The sequence below is a fragment of the Epinephelus fuscoguttatus genome, linkage group LG24, assembly GCF_011397635.1.
Source record: "Epinephelus fuscoguttatus linkage group LG24, E.fuscoguttatus.final_Chr_v1".
Classification (NCBI taxonomy): domain Eukaryota; kingdom Metazoa; phylum Chordata; class Actinopteri; order Perciformes; family Serranidae; genus Epinephelus; species Epinephelus fuscoguttatus.
The window spans coordinates 19,132,916-19,153,642 of record NC_064775.1 but is presented as its reverse complement, the minus strand read 5'-3'; the positions used below and the strand labels follow the sequence as shown (position 1 = coordinate 19,153,642).

Genomic DNA, 20,727 nt, shown 5'->3' with positions numbered 1-20,727 from the left:
CCGTCCATCCCATTCTCATGAAAGCAATATCTAAAGATCGCCATTAGGGAATTTCTTAAAATATTTGGCACAAACGTCCACTTGACACAAGTATGACCTGAAAATTTGGTGGTCGAATGTCAAGGTCATTGTGAACTCACAAAACATATTTTAGGGTATAACTCTAGAATTCATATACTCAACAAAATTTCACACAAACATCTCAAAAAAAAATTATAATGATCAAGTAATGTCATTTTATATCCAAAAAGTCGAAGGTCAGCTTCACTGCGACGTCGTAATGTTCTGCGAAAACATGGGCCTTTATTAACTCAGGAACAGAAGGGGAGACATTTGGTGACACAAATCTCCAGTGTCTACCTTGAAAAAAGGTGCTGATTGTATAGACTGTGTATGTTGCTGTGTGTGTGAGAAGAATCCATGTTTTGAGACATGGATGCAAACTGTAAGTGCAACTTGACTGATTCGCAGAGGCATACAATGGTAAAGTTGTAATTGTAGTTTTAACATCATTTTATTGTACAAAATGTTAACAAATAATTTAAATTGCTGATAAATGTGCCAAGGCTCAACGTTACAATCATACCTAACAGAGAAAAGCACCAATGGTCATTATTTTCCTTCTAAATTTGAATGAAATCAACTGTAACCTCAGACTGAATCGAACTACCATACCCAGCAGCACTTGCGGCGGCGGAGCGGAAGAGGCGGAGTTCGAGCCAAAATGAGGGAAAATAAGAACATGTCCGAGTCCCCTTCTCAAGCGGGAAAAGAAATACCGGCGAAAAAACAAAAACTAAGCAGTGACGAGAACAGTAACCCCGATTTATCAGGAGACGAGAATGTAAGCAATCAAACCGTTGTTTCTTAAGCGAAAATGACCCGTAAGGTGCTTCGAGACAGTTAGCATCGTGCTAAAGTAGCCGACCGGCTAAAGTGGTTAGCTAGCAGCTTTGTTCATCCATACCGGCTAAATGTAATTTAAGTATGATGATATTGGCTGTTAACCTCGTTAGTTGGTTCAAAGTACAGTGCACAGAGTTATTTATACGCTCACTGATTTTGTCATTTTGTGTAAATACGGTGTCTTTGTGTCCAGAGTTCAGTCATTCACGTGCAAGCAAAGGTTAGCATTAGCGTTAGCAGCTAATATAAGTTAATCAAGCAGAGAAGTGAATGAAATGTGCAATGTGGCGGAATTAACTTAAGATAGCTTTTGTATTGAGGTGTGGGAGATGATAAAAAGTAACTTGCGTCAATGGGGGATGTTGTTACTACCAACATGGAGGACAAATAATATCAGTAAACACTATTTACTTTGCCAACAGATAAAAGGTACACAACATGTATATTATAGTGAACCTGTTGTGCAAGAATAAAGTGCTTCAAAGAAAGTTACCCTAGGCTTCAAGTAAACCATATGACGTTACACCTTATTTTACAAAATAACGTGCACTGTTGTTCGTCACTTTGTAACGTGTCTGTGAGAGTGTGAAAACAGTTGCAGATACTGATTACAAATGATTGATTAGCTGGTTGGTACATGTTGGGGTTGGCTATTTCTACTTTAAATCCTTACACCGGTCAGCCAAAACATTAAAACCACTGACAGGTTAAGAAAACAACATTGGTCATGTCATTACAGTGCAATGCAAACTAAGTAGCCTCCGTGATGGCAGTTGCCCCCCAGCCGGACAACATGCCATGCTGCATCATAAAAACTGTTCAGGAATGGCCAGAGGAAAGTGACAAAGAGCTCAAGGTGTCAACCTGGCCTCTACATTTCCCAGATCCCAATCTGATTGAGCAATCGTGGGACATGCTGGTACCCCACTTAGCAACCCACAGGAGTCAAGGAATCCGCCACCAACACCTTGGTGCAAGACACCACAGGACACACCCAGAGTTCATGTGTCCATGCCTCCATAGATAAGAGGCAAGTCTGCTCTAAGGTGGGGCCTCTGACAACATGGATACAGGACCTGTGGGGTACCGCCACATCCTATGAATGTTTGATCAGATGGGGATCTGGGGAATTTGGAAGTCAAGTTGATGCCTTGAGCTCTTTGTCATGTTGCTGGGGCCATTCTTGAGCAGTTTTTGCGTTGTGGTATGGGGCATTGTCTTGCTGGAGGGGCGAGTGCTGTTGCCATGAGGGGGTGTACTTGGTCTTTAATGATGTGTGGGTGAGTGGTACATGTTAATTGGCATCCATGTGAATGGCACGACCAAAGGCTGATCGGCATGACCAAAGGCTGATCGGTGTAGGTGGTAATCAACAAAACCTGATATTTCTGCAAGATAAATCTGAAACATGCACACACATCACCTGTATCTTTTGCATCTGCAGGATGATGCTGTCAGTGTTGAGAGTGGGACCAATGCAGAGCGCCCAGACACACCCACTAACACTGCCAATGCCCCGGGCAGAAAGAGCTGGGGCAAGGGCAAGTGGAAGTCCAAGAAGTGCAGATATTCTTTTAAATGTGTCAACAGCCTGAGGGTGAGTACAGACGCCACCATGAACAGTATGTTGAATCCAGGTTTTATTTTTCCAACAAAACTTATTTATCAGCTCTTGGGTTTTCTATCATAGCACAGCTACCACAGGAGTATTTTAAGTACATACAGCTCCATAACTATTGGACCATCCAAGTAGAGTTGTATAGCAATACAGTCATATCACATGCCTAACAGCCAGCATATGTCAGGTGACTTGTATTCATTTCTTCCTATTAACTTAGTTAATAATGGTAAAATGATTTCCGCAGGAGGACCACGCCCAGCCGCTGTTTGGCGTCCAGTTCAACTGGCACAGCAAGGAGGGAGACCCGCTGGTGTTTGCCACAGTCGGGAGTAACAGGGTAAGTGATGGTGAAAAGGGTTTCATGCAGTATTTTTAAGTGGCACCATTTCTTGATATTGATTTGTCTTCTGTTGGGCTACAACATTTAGGAGTTTGGTAGGGCTTGTATGTCTTTAAGGGTCTTTTTCACACCTGACAGTCTGAACCAAGGCTCGCGTTTTTGCTCCAATGCATACATTTAGTCCAGTTAGTTGGTTTCACATTGCAACTAAGTGAGCGCACCAAAGAACTATACATGACATACCTATGTCCTGTCGTCAGCTAAGAGTGCTGTGTGTCTTGATACTTGACATTGATTTGTTTGCTGACGGGTTCTCTTGTCTTCTCCGAAAATGATTTAAAAGTGTCGAAATTTGAGTTTTTTCAGTATGGGTCTTTATAAAGACATCTGACCTCCTCCTCTTTCCTTGTGCTAATGCGGCTCACTTTGTTGCGTTAGCTGTCTGCTCGGGGCGCCTCCACTTCCTTAAAGCTGCAGTAGGTAGAAAGCCTGAAAACAGTTGATGTTTGAGTCTCATCTGAGTTATGTTTCTTTTGTCTCTACCCTGAGCCCCTCCTACCAGACAAGCACGCGAGTATTTTATCCTACTTGGTTCTATTTATTTATTTTTTTCTGATTTAAATTTTTATTGTGTTTTCTTTATATAGGGTATACATTTTACATTTAATGCAATAATGCATAAATTTCAGTTATGTTGCTACCCACTGAAATAATACAAAAACCGAGAAATTAAATTAAAAAAAAAACAAAAAAAAGAGAACAGGTGACAAAAATGTACTACAACCAATAAGAACAAAACTAAATAAATAAATAAATAAATAAATATAAAAAAAAACAGGTTAGTGCTGAGTTGTGCAGAGTACATAGTGAATTAGTGCGCAGCAATATCATACATGTATACATTTTAAAAGTTTACACCATACAATATACAATTTATTATTTATGAGCTGGACACACTTTAGACCCCAACGTATAGGTGTGGTACTTTCCCCATTTCAAATCATATTTCCCCACCTTCTCCAAAAATCTGTATGATAGACGCTCAAAAGAAGCCAACTGCCCAAGAGATGTATACCACAAGGATGGCGCAGGTGCAGCAGATGCTTTCCAGTCTTTAACCAGCAGTTTCCTCCCTAACATAAAGGCAGTTTGGATCCACTCCGCTAAGGGAGGATTCAGATCTTTTAGTACGGAAGGATCTCCCAATATACATAACTTGGGAGAAAATGGAATATCGACGCCAGTGATGTTTTCCAATGTAGTGAATTACATACCAATATTCCTGAACTTTTGAACAGTTCCAGAGCATGTGTACTAACCCGCCATCCATGTCAAGACACCTCCAACACTTAGGACTATCAGCCAAACCTGCTCTGTGGACCTTGGCTGGTGTCCAATAAGTTCTATTTAAAATTTTGAATTGAATCAATCTTGTTCGTAATTCCCTTGATAATTTCTTCCAGTTGCTGAGAATTTTCAACCATTCCTCCTCCGTAAAAGATAACTTTAAATCAGTTTCCCAAGATAATTTTAATGCAAATATTTTAGAATCAGAGGCCTTGAGAATCATTGCATAATAAGAGGAGGCTTCATGACCCAGACCAGAGATGTTCAAAATCCTCTCTAGAGTTTCGACAGTAGGTGGTGCTGATGAGGGGGAGCCAAAGACTTTCCCTAGCAGGTGTCTTAACTGTAGATAATGCCAGTTTTGATTCTGTGGTAGGTTGAATTCTTTTTGAAGTGTTTCAAAGGATTTTAGTGTGTCCTCCTGGTATAAGTCCCCGAGAACTGCTATGCACTTTTGGTACCAAGATTTCCAGAGAAAAGGTTATTTGTCTATACAAAGCTTGGGATTTAGCCTTGGTTCTATTTCTCCCTCTCTGGGAGCCTCGGCTCTCTCTCACCGTGCAGCAGCCCTCCCCATCCCTCCCTCGCGACCTGACCTGACAAAGTTATTGTTATTGACAGTGTGTAAATGACCATCAACAGAGTGAGCACAGTCAAACACAGCTCTCGCACAGCAGCGCAGCATGACACTGGACACACAGCGGAGCAAAGCCTGTGTTGCGTTCAGGCGTTGTCACGTAAATGACAATTTCCAGCACAGCATCAGCAGCATGTTAAGTGGGCTGAACCCAAATTTTGCTCAATTTTTGATTTGTTATTATAGTTTGTTATGGAGTCCATGATTAGCCTGTGACACTTACAAATGTTTGCGTAACTGTGCTTGGATGTTGTTTTATGAGGCTCTGGCGGCTTTCAGTTGTCCCTTTGTCTTTAACGTTACACGGCTCGTTGTTTCTGTGGGACATGGCAACTTTAACTTTTAAACTTTTACACAGCACGTCTTTCTGTTCAACGTCGCCGTACCTGAATCCAAAGTATTGCCATTTAATAGATGTTACGTTTTTTCGCCACCAACTCAGCCTGTTCTCGGTCGTGCTCATGCTCTTCTTCAGCGTCTATCTTGGTCACCTGACCATACGTGCTGCACACACCAGGATAGCTTGCGGTAGTGATGTCAACAAACTCCATACACTACAGCAGAGGTAGTCAAGTTCAAAGGCACACATGTTAACATTTATTCACATTAAATCGCAAATCGCAGCCTTTTATGCGGTTATGTAATCGCACAGCCTGACATCGCAATTGCGATTGCGATTAGATTAATCGTGCAGCACTAAAACATACACTTTTTCCCACGGATGTGTGAAGCTTTATGAGTTACGAACGACCGTAGTGGTGAGAAGCTAGTAAAGCTGCTGAGGTGGAGACAGAGAGGTGAAGATTAAGTGAGCTGATGACAGCTACGCTTGTAACTGTAAGTGCAATAAAACCTCTTCATGGAAAAGGCCAATACTTTATCAATACACCTGATCAGCTACATGTAACATGTAGAGAAGTGATACTTCAATCTGCTCTGTCTGCAGTCTCTCATCCACCACCATCAGTATTATGTTATAAACAAGCATAGAGGGCTTTCCATCTAATGGCAAATTGTTAAGCTAAAACAACAGTTTATGTTTATGTCTCAGGGTTTAGCTCAGTGTGTCTTGTATCTTAAAACTTACAAGTGGTCATATGACCTGCAGGCAGTGATTCTCCTCAGCAGCAGAGGGAGGAACAGAGAGGACAGGAGGACTGATAGTGACTGATGTCTGAGTTCTTTATTCTTTCTAAGCTTCACTCAATAATATTGTGATGTCAGGAATATGATTTATGTTATTAGACATTTTAATTTATCTCCAGTCAGATATTGAGTTTATATTGTGACTCTGCTGTTTTAATGTTACTGTTGCTGCTCTGTATTTTTAAAATAATAAGTTTATGTATTACTTATTACTTATCCTGTTGTGAATTTATTCTTTTAAAAAAGCAATTCCTTGTAAATGTTACACTATTAGTTCTCTGAGAATCGAAATGGAATCGATTCAGGAAATCAGTGGTGATACCCAGCCCTAGCGTGCACACACAGACATGTACGCGCACACACACGCAAAAACATACACGCCCCACCAGCAGACAGAGAGCGTGCGTCAGAAAATATGTCGTGTCAACCACCTGAAAAGCAGACAAAAATATCTGTGTTTAGGGTGGTGAAGATGGTGAAGAAGAAATGTTCCAATGCTTACCCCCCCCCCCAGCTAGCGTATAATGACTTAAATAAATGACTGTAGTTAGTCAGCTAAACATATTTTAATATTATGTTCTTTTGATTTTCATTTGTCATTTTGATCCATACTTAACTAGTGCTTTCTTCACCAGGTAACTCTGTATGAATGTCACTCTCAGGGAGAAATAAGACTGTTGCAGTCTTATGTTGATGCAGACGTATCCTTTCACTTGTTTGAGATGCTTTATAAACATTGTCATTGTCATTGTGTCACGCAGACACAGTTTGAAGCCAGTTGCTGTTGTTTTAAACGGCTATTTTACGACCCAGGTGATAGAAAACTGACAGACATATTTCATTACTTGTCAGCTGAGCTAAACCCAAAACAGTGTCTTGATTAAGATAAGGTCATACTTGAAATGCTGTTTTGTTTTGTGTACTGTTTATAGAGAAGCACAGCCACTTTTGTATCATCCCATCAGGCTACAGTGAGATTCTGTCACAGTTTCAATACCAGTGCATAAATCCCAACCATAGAGGAAAGTACTCGTTTAGTTTAAGGTCACTGGGAGAGCTTTTCATTTTAATTTCCTTGACTAAATATGTGCCAAGGCAGACGAGAACTTCTACACATGCGCCTGGACCTATGACACCAATACAAGCCATCCTCTGTTGGCTGTCGCCGGGTCCCGTGGCATCATTCGGGTGATCAACCACATCACAATGCAGTGTATCAAGGTAATATGTCTTCTCTCAACACATGAAGTGCCTCGCAAAAGTATTATCCCCCCCCCCGGCATTTTTCCTATTTTATTGCATTATAACCTGTAATTTAAATCAACTTTTAATTGAAAGTCAAAAAAAGTCAAAATTACTGAAGTGAAATGAAAAAAACAAACATATTCGACTATTTAAATTAAATTATTATGGAGAACTCGAGTACTTGCCAAAAAAAAAAAAAAAGGCCAAGAACAGAAAGCACTTTGAAATTCATGTATTAAACAACCAGGCTTCAATTACCCTATTAAACCATCAACAGAACAGACCATTTTCTCAGCAGACATTTTGACTTGTCATAGTACGAAAAGCACAGGTATATTTAATAACATAAGTGACGGCTGCATTCCACTTATGGGAGGCTTTGACACTGTGCATGCTGGCTCACTGGAATAGCATACTGGGACACTAATTGCAACTGTCAGTTGCACCTGTGCTTTTCCTACCTTGACTAGACAAAATGTGTGCTGTGGGAAAAGGTCTTTTAGAGTCCATATGTTATATATATATATATATATATATATATAATTTGTATATTTGTGGTGGCAAATGTTGCTAACATGCCGGCCACCACAAATGAATGAATGTGTGTGTGACACACTCTGTTCCTCTGTCAGTTAAACGTCTGCAAATGGTGAGCTTGAGCTTCACTGCAGCTTGGCAGTAAAATAAGATTTTCCCCATTCTAAATAATAATAATAATAATAATAGTAATTAATAATAAAATAATTTTAAAGTCATGTTCACATGTGGTAGGTTGGGTGGTGATTACTTTATACTGTGAATGAATAATACTTGTGAGTATTCACCCCCTTTGCTATGAAGCCCCAAAATAAGGCCTGGTGCCACCAGTTACCTTCAGAAGTCACATAATAAGTTTAATGAAGTCCACCTGTGTACAGTCTAAGTGTCACGTGATACACCTGATCTGAAAGGCCCCAGAGTTTGCAACACCACTAAGCAAACAGGACCACTGAGACCAAGGAGCTGTCCAAACAGCTCAGGGACAAAGTTCTGGAGAAATCCATAAAACCCAGCTTTGTAGAGTGTACATCTTAGGTCCTGTTTAGATGACAACGGTTTCTCTAAAAACGTAAAGGTCTGTCCTTTGCGTTTTAAAAAACTTTAAGTTTATATGACAACGTTATTGAAACGATCCCCGTTCACACAGAGCCACAAAATCGACTGGAAACGCTGTAGTATGCACGCCAGGCCAATGGGTGGCAGTGTAAATTTGCAAAGCAACACCATGGCATGATGCCATGCGCCTGCGCTGAAGCGCCTTCCTCTACAACGCGGTGATTACAAACCAAAACAAAGAAGACACAATGGTGAAAGCATGCACAGATAACTTCGTCTGGATGGATGACGAGGTGGAGTTGCTACAGTAACAGATCTACACTTCACTTCAAATCAACAGGGTGAGCATCACAAACAGAGCTCCGCATTGTTGTTGTGATGGTTGGCATGCCTAGTGACTGGAACCATAATGCATATGTGCGAAAAGTCCGCTTTCAAAGGAACTGCATTTCCAAAAAGTTGCACTCTAGGACCCGTTTTCAAAACGTTGTGTTTTCAGGCGCCCAAAATGCAGCTGTCGTGTAAACGATCGGCCAAAACGCAATTAAAGTTTACCGTTTTCAGTTGAAGTCGTTGTCATATAAATGGGGCCTTAAAGTGGTCTTATGACAGATACTCCAGTCTCCGCTGTGGAGCTTTCCAGCTCTTTCAGGGATCTCTTTGATCTCTTTGTTGCCCCTCTAATTGTCTGTCCTTGAGTTTGGTGGGAGGCCCTTTCTTGGCAGTTTTATTGTGGTGCTGTTTTTTTCCCCCCATTTATAATAATGGATTTAATAGTGCTCCACAATGCTAGGATGTTCAGAGTTTCAAGTATTATTATTTTTTTTAAAACCCAACCCTGATCTGTACTTAACCAGAACTTTGTCCCCGACCTGTCTGGAGAGCCCGTTGGTCTTTGTGGTGCCAGTTACTTGGTAATGTTACAGAAAGTTGACTATTTTGTGTTGATTCATTATAGAAAATAAAATGAAATCGATTTAAATTACAAGTTCTCATGCAACAAAAAAGAAAAAAAATCGCCAAGGGGGGTGAATACTTTTGCAAGGCACTGTATGCACTGCCAAATCTGATAGATTCCCTTCTCATAGCTCAGTATGACTAGATGATGTCTACAATTACAATTTTGTTCATTTCTAGCATTATGTAGGTCATGGAAACGCCATCAATGAGCTCAAGTTTCATCCAAGGGATCCGAATCTCCTCTTGTCTGTAAGCAAAGGTAAAAAAAAAAAAAAAACAACAACAATAATGATACAGTTATATTATAACTCAGATAAGTAGGGATGCACCGAAATGAAAATTTGTGGCCGAAGCCGAATAATATTAAACGCATGGCCGAATACCGAGTACCGAATACCGAATATTGTTGTTTAGTTTTTCATTAGTTTTTGCAGATGAACCACCTCCAGATTAGTGTTGTCACGGTACCAAAATTGGGACCCACTGTACGATACCAGTGAAAATATCATGGTTCTGAGTAGTATCACGATACCACAGCGAAAATGAGGCAGATGTGCCTTTTGTCATTTATAAAAAGATAAATCACTTTTCTATAATACATCAATGATATTTCTATGGAATAAATTACTTATTGACTTATTCATACTTCAAAAACAGCATCAATAAGTGATGAACATAGGGGGGATCAAAATAAAAAAAAAATAAAGAATGAACCAGCCACCCTCCTCCCCTGACAAGTCCCTTCATAAGTAAAGAACAGTCCCTAAAGTGCGGTGAGGTTTGTGGGCCGTGAAAGGCTTGTTTCTCCTCAGACACATCACATACCTGTGTTCGGCTGGCTCGGCCGTTCAGGTACTTCTGGGCAGTCATGATGCCAAGAAGAGGATATTATTGGAGCCGACTTCTCCGCCGCCCGGTAAGCTGACGGCCTCCGTATTTGACAGGAATACATTACTGTCTGTGTCTGTGACCCCCGTTCAACCCACAATCCGTGGGATTCGCCTTTCGTTTCTGCTGCTGGTTGAAATCTGTAGGCTTGTAGGCTACTCGCACAGCGTGCTAAATGATTTAAGCCTATTTTGCTCGCTCAAAACTATTTTTAGTCACAAATGCGAGTGCCGTGACGGGCGGATCGCCACACTGCCGACATTTTACTCCGCCCGTCACGGCACGCTGTTTGATTGTGTTATCAAAACATGCTGCTATTATTCGGCCTTGCTTTTAACTTATTCCACCAAATACCGAATGTGTGTTTTTTTTGCAATATTCGGCCGAATATATTTGGTTACCGAATATTTGGTGCATCCCTACAGATAAGCCAGTTAGAGGACAGTTTGTCACGAATTTCTTTGTGAGGTAAATACAACATCAGTGACATGTGAGAAGGCCATATTTTTGGATGTAATGACATTCATTTTGATGGCTTTATAAACCTCATCTTGACACTATAAACTCTTTGTTTCTACCTTCTCTGTGGCACCAGCAGGTCTGTACACCGCGTTCCAAATTATTATGCAAATTGTATTTAAGTGTCATAAAGATTCAATTTTTTGTTTTTCAATTAAACTCATGGATGGTATTGTGTCTCCGAGCACTTTGGATCACTGAAATCAATCTCAGACACCTGTGATAATTAGTTAGCCAGGTGGGCCCAATTAAAGGAAAAACTACTGAAGAAGGATGTTCCACATTATTAAGCAGACCACCATTTTCAAGCAATATGGGAAAGAAAAAGGATCTCTCTGCTGCTGAAAAGCGTGAAATAGTTGAATGCCTTGGACAAGGTATGAAAACCTTAGATATTTCACGAAAACTTAAGCGTGATCATCGTACTATTAAGAGATTTGTGGCTGATTCAGAGCACACATGGGTTCGTGCAGATAAAGGCACAATGAGGAAGGTTTCTGCCAGACAAATCATCGGCTTAAGAGAGCAGCTGCTAAAATGCCATAACAAAGCAGCAAACAGGTATATGAAGCTGCTGGTGCCTCTGGAGTCCCGCGAACATCAAGGTGTAGGATCCTCCAGAGGCTTGCAGTTATGCATAAACCTTCTATTTGGCCACCCCTAACCAATGCTCACAAGCAGAAACGGCTGCAGTGGGCCCAGAAATACATGAAGACTAATTTTCAAACAGTCTTGTTCACTGATGAGTGCCATGCAACCCTGGATGGTCCAGATGGATGCAGTAGTGGATGGTTGGTGGATGGCCACCATGTCCCAACAAGGCTGCGACGTCAGCAAGGAGGTGGCAGAGTCATGTTTTGGGCCGGAATCATGGGGAGAGAGCTGGTTGGCCCCTTTAGGGTCCCTGAAGGTGTGAAAATGACCTCTGCAAAGTATGTGGAGTTTCTGACTGACCACTTCTTCCATGGTACAAAAAGAAGAACTGTGCTTTCCGAAACAAAATCATCTTCATGCACGACAATGCACCATCTCATGCTGCAAGGAATACCTCTGCATCATTGGCTGCTATGGGCATAAAAGGAGAGAAACTCATGGTGTGGCCCCCATCCTCCCCTGACCTCAACCCTATTGAGAACCTTTGGAGCATCCTCAAGCAAAAGATCTATGAGGGTGGGAGGCAGTTCACATCCAAACAGCAGCTCTGGGAGGCTATTCTGACATCCTGCAAAGAAATTCAAGCAGAAACTCTCCAAAAACTCACAAGTTCAATGGATGCAAGAATTGTGAGGCTGCTATCAAATAAGGGGTCCTATGTTAAAATGTAACTTGACCTGTTAAGATGTTTTTGATGGAAATAGCTTTTGATTTCCGTAAATATGACCTCCTAATACTGCAAATTCAACAAATGACTATTTTCAGTTCTTTACAACCTAGAAAATGTCTTGAAACTCTGTTGTGCATAATAATTTGGAACAGTGCATTTTAAGTTTTTTATTTTTGAAAAAAATACTGTTTTCATTGGGAGGTTTGTTCAATAACATTTGAATTAAACTTTAACAGTTGATGACTTGAAAATTATGCTGACTGTCATTTGCATCGACTATTTAGGAAAATCAGAGAAAAATATCATTTGCATAATAATTTGGAACGCGGTGTAAAGGTTTATGTTGATGCAAGATAGCTGTAGTTTTTTATTACCATGTGATTGTCAGGTGGTTCCTTAATCTGAGCCTCTCACAGCCCAGGTAACAGCAGGGCTCACTTGACAAGGGTCATGTGGAGTTTAATCTTTTATTTAATCAGGTGAATGTTGACTGGGTACATGTGAGTGTTTTTCCACCTTCAGCCTGCGTTGAAGTTGTTACATTCACACCACTTAGGTACCCCAAACATCCTCCTCGACTCATCAAGCTTAGCAGGCTGCATGATATTCACTGTTGCATTAGCGTAAAGGAGGTGTCACTCATTTGATTCAGCAGCTATCGCTGCCTCACTATCACCACTAACAACTGCAAGTGATGAATTAATAAGACTGTAAAGAGGAACAGCAACAGTAGTTCAATTTTAGCTTACATCATCCAGATTTATTAGGTATTTGAGGATTGGTGAATCGTTTGACTGCGACATGAATAAGCCTGTTAAACCTGCAATGACTGGGGTTTTTAGCCACTTGTGATTGAACACAACAATGAAATATTATTATCATCATCATCATCATCATCATCATCATCATTCACTCTTTTAGCTCTGTTTTGATCTCTGCCACCTCCTGGGAGAAAAACAATGGGTCTTATACATGAAATGTGAGCAGAACGAATTTGTGTGTAAACTGTTCATAGAGGGAAATTACTATCTACTCCTGCTTCTGACTGCTCGTAGTGTTTGTGTAAATAAGATATTGCACATAAATGTTGCTTGTCATAAGAAATAACAATTTTAATTTGTTTTGTGCTCTGTTATGTTCACAATACAGTTAAACATCAGAAATGTAACACATTTAGTTAAATTAGTTGCTATTTAGCTTCAGGTTAGTGTTCTTAAAATTAATACGTTATTTAAATCAACTTAATACAAAATTGGAAAATGTCGTTCTCTGAATGAATAAAATAATTGATTTGCATGCGGCTTCCACAAGGAAAGCTGAACAGGGAGGAGCACGGGCTCGACTCATATGCAGTTATCGGGCAAACAACACGCTTTTAATTGAGAATTGATGCCATGGGCCAAATTTTAAAACTAAAATAAGAAATTATTAAAGAGAAATATTCACACCACGACTAACTGAAGAATATAAAATGGTTTTCTCAACCCTACTTCACCTAAAATAACTTCAGTCTCTGCATTGGAAAAGTTGTTTTTTTTTTTTTTTGTTTGTTTGTTTTTTTTCTTTGTTGTCTTCATGTTCACAGGTCAACAGGATGCACCTATCCATAGTAATTATCACCTCTTTATATGGCGGTCACTGGCTGTCCAAGGGCGGGGATGCACACTAATTGCTGACTCGCGGTTGTGCGCTGTCAGTTTACAATTGATTGGCATTCATGAACATACACACGTGCCTACGATCAAATCCCAGTTTTCTTGCTGCCTGCAGCATTTATGAATTCCGTGTAGTACCATGGTTTTTTATGTGCAAAACTACTCACAGAATTACTAACATTCATGACCGAGACTCAATGTTAATAGCATGTATGATTTTTTTAATTTGTCTTTATTGTTTCCTCAGATCATGCCCTTCGTCTATGGAACATACAGACGGACACATTGGTGGCAATATTTGGTGGTGTGGAGGGTCATCGTGATGAAGTCCTGAGTGCTGTGAGTATTTAGTCAATAGGCTCCTCTGTGAATAAAAAAACTGAAACGATAACTTTTTTTTATATATATATATATAGATATATATATATATATATATATATATATATATATATATATACATATATATATATATATAAATATATATAAAATCCTGTTACAGGATTTTGATCTTCTGGGTGAAAAGATTATGTCATGTGGGATGGACCACTCCTTAAAACTTTGGCGGATCAATTCAGAGAGAATGCAAAAAGCCATCCGTGGGTCTTACGAGTACAACCCCTCAAAGACCAACAGGTAAAGAAAAAAAAACCATGTCAGTTTTTATTTGTGTAGACCTGTTGGCTATCAAATCTTAAGTTTTTAAAATCTGTTATGATTTTGCTTCTTTTTTTTTTTTTTTTTTTTTTTTCATCAATATGTGTTTTCTTCAGGCCGTTCGTCTCACAGAAAATTCACTTCCCTGACTTCTCAACACGAGACATCCATAGAAACTACGTGGACTGTGTGAGGTGGCTGGGGGATCTTATTCTTTCCAAGGCAAGTTATTATAGTAGATACGGTGTAATGATACATCGATTAAGTGATCCAGTATCATCAATGCAAAGTGAAAACATCAATGCATATTGTCAACCTTAAGATACGCCTTTATTTCGAAGTTTCCATGACATCCAGAGTCCAACTTCAACAAGCGGAGCAGGAATTAGCACGTAAACTGTCTGACCAACACACACTGCAACCAACTGAAAACACCATTATGGTGAAGAAAATAACTCTGCTCAGTCTGTTTCACCTTAAAAACACCACACCCAGCCTGCTTGGCTTTCCCTGAAACCAATGGAAAGCAGCTCTGCTGCTGGCACAATAAGGTGCTTTCAAAGTAATTATTTCATTCATTAATACAGTTAACGTTTTGGAATAAAAAGACTGCAGACCATAATTTATTCAACAGTACGTAAATTCCATACTGTTTCCTGTGAAGTACTACAGTATGCAAACACTGGACCCTGTGTCAACATCTCTATATCCCGAAAAGGGGCCACAACCAGATGGTATGCAAGTGAATTAAACTGTTAATTTGATTATGGCTCACTACAAATACAGAATGCTATGTTTTAAAAGTTGCAAGTTTGGTTTTGCAATGGTGGTTTCAGGCTGGTTAAACAAAAAGGTTCCTACTGTTTAACAAAAAGGTGTCTCTCTGTAGGGGTCCTTTCCATAATGCTGTCAGACACTTGAATGATAATCTGATCCTGTCTGTGGCAAGAACAAACACTTTTAGTAGATATGCATTGATGGTGCAAACATAATCTGAGTAATCACATTGCAGTCTGGCTGCTGCTCCCACTCAATACTGGAACAATAAAAAATAAAAAGTTCCCATTTGTCACTTGGCCACAAAAACATGGGAAAACAGGGTCGAGGTGAAAAAAAAAAAACCCTGCCTATCTCTGGATTAAGTTTGACATGCAGAAAATCACAAAGCAACTCTTCAGCATGGTAGTGAATGCTACATGCCCTTTATTTCTTTACTTAAGTCTAAACATGCTCTTTATTAATGTTTCCTGTCTGGTTGCAGTCCTGTGAAAATGCCATCGTCTGCTGGAAACCAGGAAAGATGGAGGACGACATCGATCACATTAAACCAAATGAGTCCAACGTGACGATTCTGGGACGTTTTGATTACAGCCAGTGTGACATTTGGTACATGCGCTTCTCCATGGACTTCTGGCAGAAGGTGAGGTCATTTATTTATCATTTGTAGCTGCATATCTGTCTCATTTTGTATTTTATACCTCTTATGACTAATATTTTGTTGCATTTATAAAGTTTTTTAGCTATAATTATGGCACTGAAAGTGCTTCTGAGATCTTAAGAGTGCTTTTTAGTCTGTTGCTGATGTTTTGTCTCCTGTGATGCTGATTTCCAGATGCTCGCACTGGGAAACCAGGTGGGGAAGCTTTATGTGTGGGACCTTGAAGTGGAAGACCCACACAAAGCAAAGTAAGTGCCAGTTTTTATCCAAACAGATAAGTGACAGTTTTATTCCTGTTTTACAGCAAGGACACTCCTCCTGTCACTGATAATGATTGTCAGCTAAATACACAAAATCTGAATGTAGTGTTGTTCATGTTTCATACCAGACAGGTGTGATGTCAGACAGCTATAATTGTTACACAACACTGTGGTGACCCTGTCAGTGTCATAATCTCAGTAAAGTAAACAGTGGAGTGACAGTTTGGTGTCACTTCAACTCTATGTCAATATACAGGGTGTGGACAAAATAACAAACACAGAAATGTCATCTCACTGAAGCTCATATGTTTGTATAGACTGTCAGATGGTAATTTATGAGGTTTGTTGTTTTCCTTATGTCCATGTCACATTGCATCATTTTGCACAGCTTGCGACGGACGCACTGGTGAAATGAGAAGCCCAACAGTGCAGAGCAAAAGACACTTAAAAGAAAGAAAATAGAGGCTCAAACACATCTGTTAATATTTCAGAAATGTTGAATGGGGAAAAAAAAACACTAACAGTCCTCCTTTTATTTGACTGTCGCCTTAGACTCTGGGAGGTTTACTCTTCTCTCACACTTTATGGACTAAACAAAAAATTAAGGTTAATACAGATTAATCTTTGAAATCTATGAAAATAATCACAGTAAATCAACATTGCAAATCTTTTAGAGCTTCACAAATGTATTTTTTACTGCAGGTATACAGGTCTGTAAGGTGTCTCTCAGGGTGGAGAATCATCCCGTTAAAAAGAGAAACTCCACTGTTTTTCAACCTGCATCCTATCTTCCCATAATTTTCCGTCTATGTGACTTAATGAAGCAATTTTGAAAGTGGTCCAGTATTTACAGAGAGCGTCGCAGCCAGCATCGGCAAAATGGGCTGCAGCGTAACGCATTTGGGGCATGTGTTCCACTAAAAGTGCTTGTTTTTGCCACCGACAGGCTTAGATTGTTATTTTAAGTGTCTAGCAACGTAACAGAAAGGATCCTACAGAGGAATGAAAGGTTTTGTCGAATCTTTTGCTTGTTTCGGTCTGTTTGTGTCCAAGGAGGAGTCTCATTCTGAGCACCGTCAATTTAAGCCCATTAAAGGTGTTTTTGCGGGTCCCCTGCCATGCTTTTGTGTGTACTCATGCCAGGTAAACACAATGACTTAAGCTAATAACATTACCTCCACTGTGTCTGCAGCAGGTCTCACCACTCTTGGAACAGCATTTTTCTTTCGATGTAAGTACTTTGGTGATTTGATTTGATTTTTTTTTTTTCTCCTCTTTGGCTGGCAGTAGTCAGCCTGGTCCAAATTGTCTCTGCAGACCTGATGTTCTGTAAGGCACAGTGTATGGGCAGTGTGAGGAGGGTCCAATTTATTGTAGCACAGCTAAGTGACATTTGCTGTCTGTACTCTCAACACAACAAACTATTACTGTAAAATCCTCTCTTTAGCTCTCACTCACATTTCAACTGATGTGTTCTTTCAACAAGATACCTTTTCTCCTTTAGTGAGAGTAGTTACAAAATAGACACTAACAAAAGAAAAGAACAGAATAACATTTTATTTGTCTGTAGCGATCCTTTCCTTAATGTTATCTGAAACTTACAATAGCAATCGTAAGTGGCAAAAGGGCTGTACCCGACTCAGAAGTATGTCAGTTGAATCACATTCAGCGGTTTAATACAAATATTCACCTTTTTTCCCATTGTGATGAGTAGGGACTCCACACAAAAGATTTAGCTAAAACAAGCATATTTTTTCAAACTAAGATTAACTTCAACAATAAACAATGGAGTGTGTAGGTCAGCAAAGTCAGTAATGAAAGCTATGCGTGGATGTGTGTCAGGTGTGCTGTGGAGGTCGTGAAGGATTAAACCATAAAGCAATGATGCAGGGTGAATGTCTGCTGTAGGAAGGGAGAGAGCAGGTGAAAACATGAGGCAGCTTTTATAGCCTGCAAGGCCAGGTGAGCTTCATCAAGGCAATGACCCCCCCGTGTCAGTCAGCTGCCTGATGATGTTGGTCAGAATGTCTTCCAAAGCAGTCGGGGGTGGCATCGCACCTGTAAGAATTTTTAAAGTCTGAAAGAGGCTCAGAGGGATGTTGAGTGTGACAGAGGCATTCATGTTATACAATAGCCAAGCTAACCGAGCTAACAACAAATTGGAAATGTGCAACCACACTTTCTGCCACCACTAGATCTCAAACAAAAGCCAAAGAGCCATGAGCCACTACCACTGACTGAGGTGTTATAGAGTCTAATGGCTGTGGGGACAAAGGATCTCATGAAGCTTTCAGTTCTACAGTATAAGGAAATAAACTGATCACGGCAGCTGCCTCTCTGTCCTACCATGAGAAGTGTGGTAGTCTAGAGCAGTGGTTTTCCAACTTTTTGTGGAACACCAAAGGGCAAGCCAAAATCTCAAGGCACACCTGTGTGTATATCTGTGCACAATAGCTTCTTTAATGTGTGCTATTGCTCTTATCACAACACAAGACAATTAAAAAAAAAAAGACAGGTAGCTTTTGTGATGCTGTCTACTTTTCTTGTGGTGGTAGGTCATCTTCACTGGTGCTTTGTTGTAATTTGCTCTGTACAATAAAGTGATCCGTTGTCCCGCTCATGGCTTTCTCCTTTTAAATGTTATAATCCCTCACATTGGCTGCCAATCTTCTGATGTGTCACACACCTATAATTCCCACATACAAATGCTGTCAAATAGGTTCCCTGTTAAGGTTTATAAAATTAAATTAATTGTAATTTTTAGTAAGAGTTTGCCTCTCAATTAGGAAATAGGTTTGCACAAAATACTGATACAGTCAATAAAAAATTAATTCATAACCTTTTCTATAGGCCCAGCTGAACACTGCAATAATAATGTGTGGTTATCACAAAATCCCACAGCAGGGCACACCTGGATTGGCATCAGGGCACACCATTTGAGAAACAGTGGTCTAGAGCGCTCACTCCGCAGCAAAACCTGGGGACTAAATCATCCCCAGAAGTACACTGCACAGCCTACTGACAAGCAAAGAAAGACTGCTCGACTTGAGGCGATCTCAGTACCCCTCAACTGAAGGGTCTCCGACTGATTGAACCTCTGACTTTAAAGGGGCAGCCCTACATTTAGTGTGTGTAAATTGATGGTACTTAATTGCTCATTAACGATACATTGCTGCTGCTGGCTGCCCTCTCTCTCAATCCTGGACCAGTTTAAATAAGATGTTGTTCCCATTTGTCACCGAGACAGAAAAACATGGGAAAACAGGGTCCAGGTTGAAAAATACCGAGGTAAGCCTGTAACTGTACTGAAGACCGAATGTAAAACATCTGTGTTTGAGGCTCAGTGTGAAATGCCTGCTCTGTTTAATCGATTGCAATCAGCACGTATTGATGTTTCCAGGCTGCATTTGTTAAAAAAAAAAAAAAAAAAAAAAAAAGTCTTTTTATAAAACAACCAAACCTGAAACCTTATCCTCTCTGGTTTCCAGGTGCACCACACTGACTCTCCCCAAATGCACATCAGCCATCCGGCAAACCAGCTTCAGCCGCGACAGCAGCATTTTGATAGCTGTGTGTGACGACGCCTCAATCTGGCGCTGGGATCGACAGCGCTGAACAGTTTCCGCCTGAGGAAGAATTTTCGGTTCCTGTTGCTTCTCATCCTCCCAACCTGTTGTACAGATCTACACTGCAAGCAATTTCCTTTTGAACATTTAATCTCACACGTGGTCTAAAAATACAGCGTTTCCTTTAAAAAAGAAAAGCAAGAAATTGTGCCAAGTGAAGATAAGATGATTCCTTTTGTTTTGATTTCCTGTTTGTGTGTTGGCTGGATGTTTAAAGACACGCTTGATGTCAGATCAAGGAACATTTTATATCCAACATAACACCAGTGATGTGGGGATTATTCCTTTAAGTGAACATTTTTAAGCCAGGACAGTAAAGAAATGCAGATGGACTCTGTTCCTAATCATATTTTAAATGTGTGTGCCTTCTAGATGTCTATGCAGTCTCATTCATTGATAGTCGATAATAACACCAAGACAAGTGGAATCATCTCGATCAGCCCTGTCACCTGTTTTAGGAACAATAAGACACAACAGATAAAATGACCAAATATGGATTTACCTTGCAGTGTGCCACGTTTATATTCATTAGTGAAACAAGAGAAATGAAGATTTTTTGTTTGCATTACTTTGAATCTTTTTTATTTTAAATGCTATTTTAAATCCTCTTTGTTTGCTTTGACGCACCCTGCCTCCTCCCACCTTCACACACACACACACACACACACACACACACACACACACACACACACACACTGACTGTTGTTGCATCATTTACAGTGATACTGTTTGACTTTGGAGGCTTTGAGTACACTCAATGTATTTTGTAAATAAATACGTAAAGTCAGATTGTGCGGTTATTGAGTATTTAACATGGACACTCTTATTTGGATAAAAATCAGATTTTTTTTTATTTCTGTTGCTCTCAAAAATGATGAGGAAATGGCTTTTATTTTGAAAAGTACGACCTAATTCCCCAATATTAAAGTTTGCTGAAGGGAGAGGAAGGGGTTTCTTTTGCCTTTATGCGGTGCTTGTACTTAAATGTATTTGGACTTTAATAAACTTATTTTTCTACAGATATCATGGATTATTTCTGTACCAACTTTCCCCTTTAATACATACT

The 20,727-nt window shown here is 40.0% G+C and overlaps 2 protein-coding genes across 3 annotated transcripts in view; one reads left to right on the top strand and one right to left on the bottom strand.

Moving 5' to 3' along the window:
- The window catches only part of LOC125885000 (uncharacterized), a 385,446-nt gene that overhangs the window by 47,064 nt on the left and 317,655 nt on the right, over positions 1–20,727 (bottom strand). The window lies entirely within an intron of this gene.
- On the top strand, positions 692–20,682 carry eed (embryonic ectoderm development). Of its 2 annotated transcripts, XM_049570338.1 has the most exons (13): positions 713–844; positions 2,351–2,503; positions 2,772–2,864; positions 6,633–6,698; positions 7,093–7,218; positions 9,475–9,556; positions 13,931–14,022; positions 14,183–14,316; positions 14,454–14,559; positions 15,599–15,757; positions 15,950–16,023; positions 17,228–17,266; positions 19,524–20,682. In XM_049570338.1, the coding sequence occupies exons 1-13, from the start codon at positions 725–727 to the stop codon at positions 19,648–19,650; spliced, it is 1,371 nt and encodes a 456-aa protein (XP_049426295.1). In that variant the 5' UTR covers positions 713–724; the 3' UTR covers positions 19,651–20,682. The 2 variants fall into 2 exon arrangements, with proteins under 2 accessions (XP_049426297.1, XP_049426295.1); XM_049570340.1 differs by lacking the exon at positions 17,228–17,266 and having other exon boundaries at positions 692–844.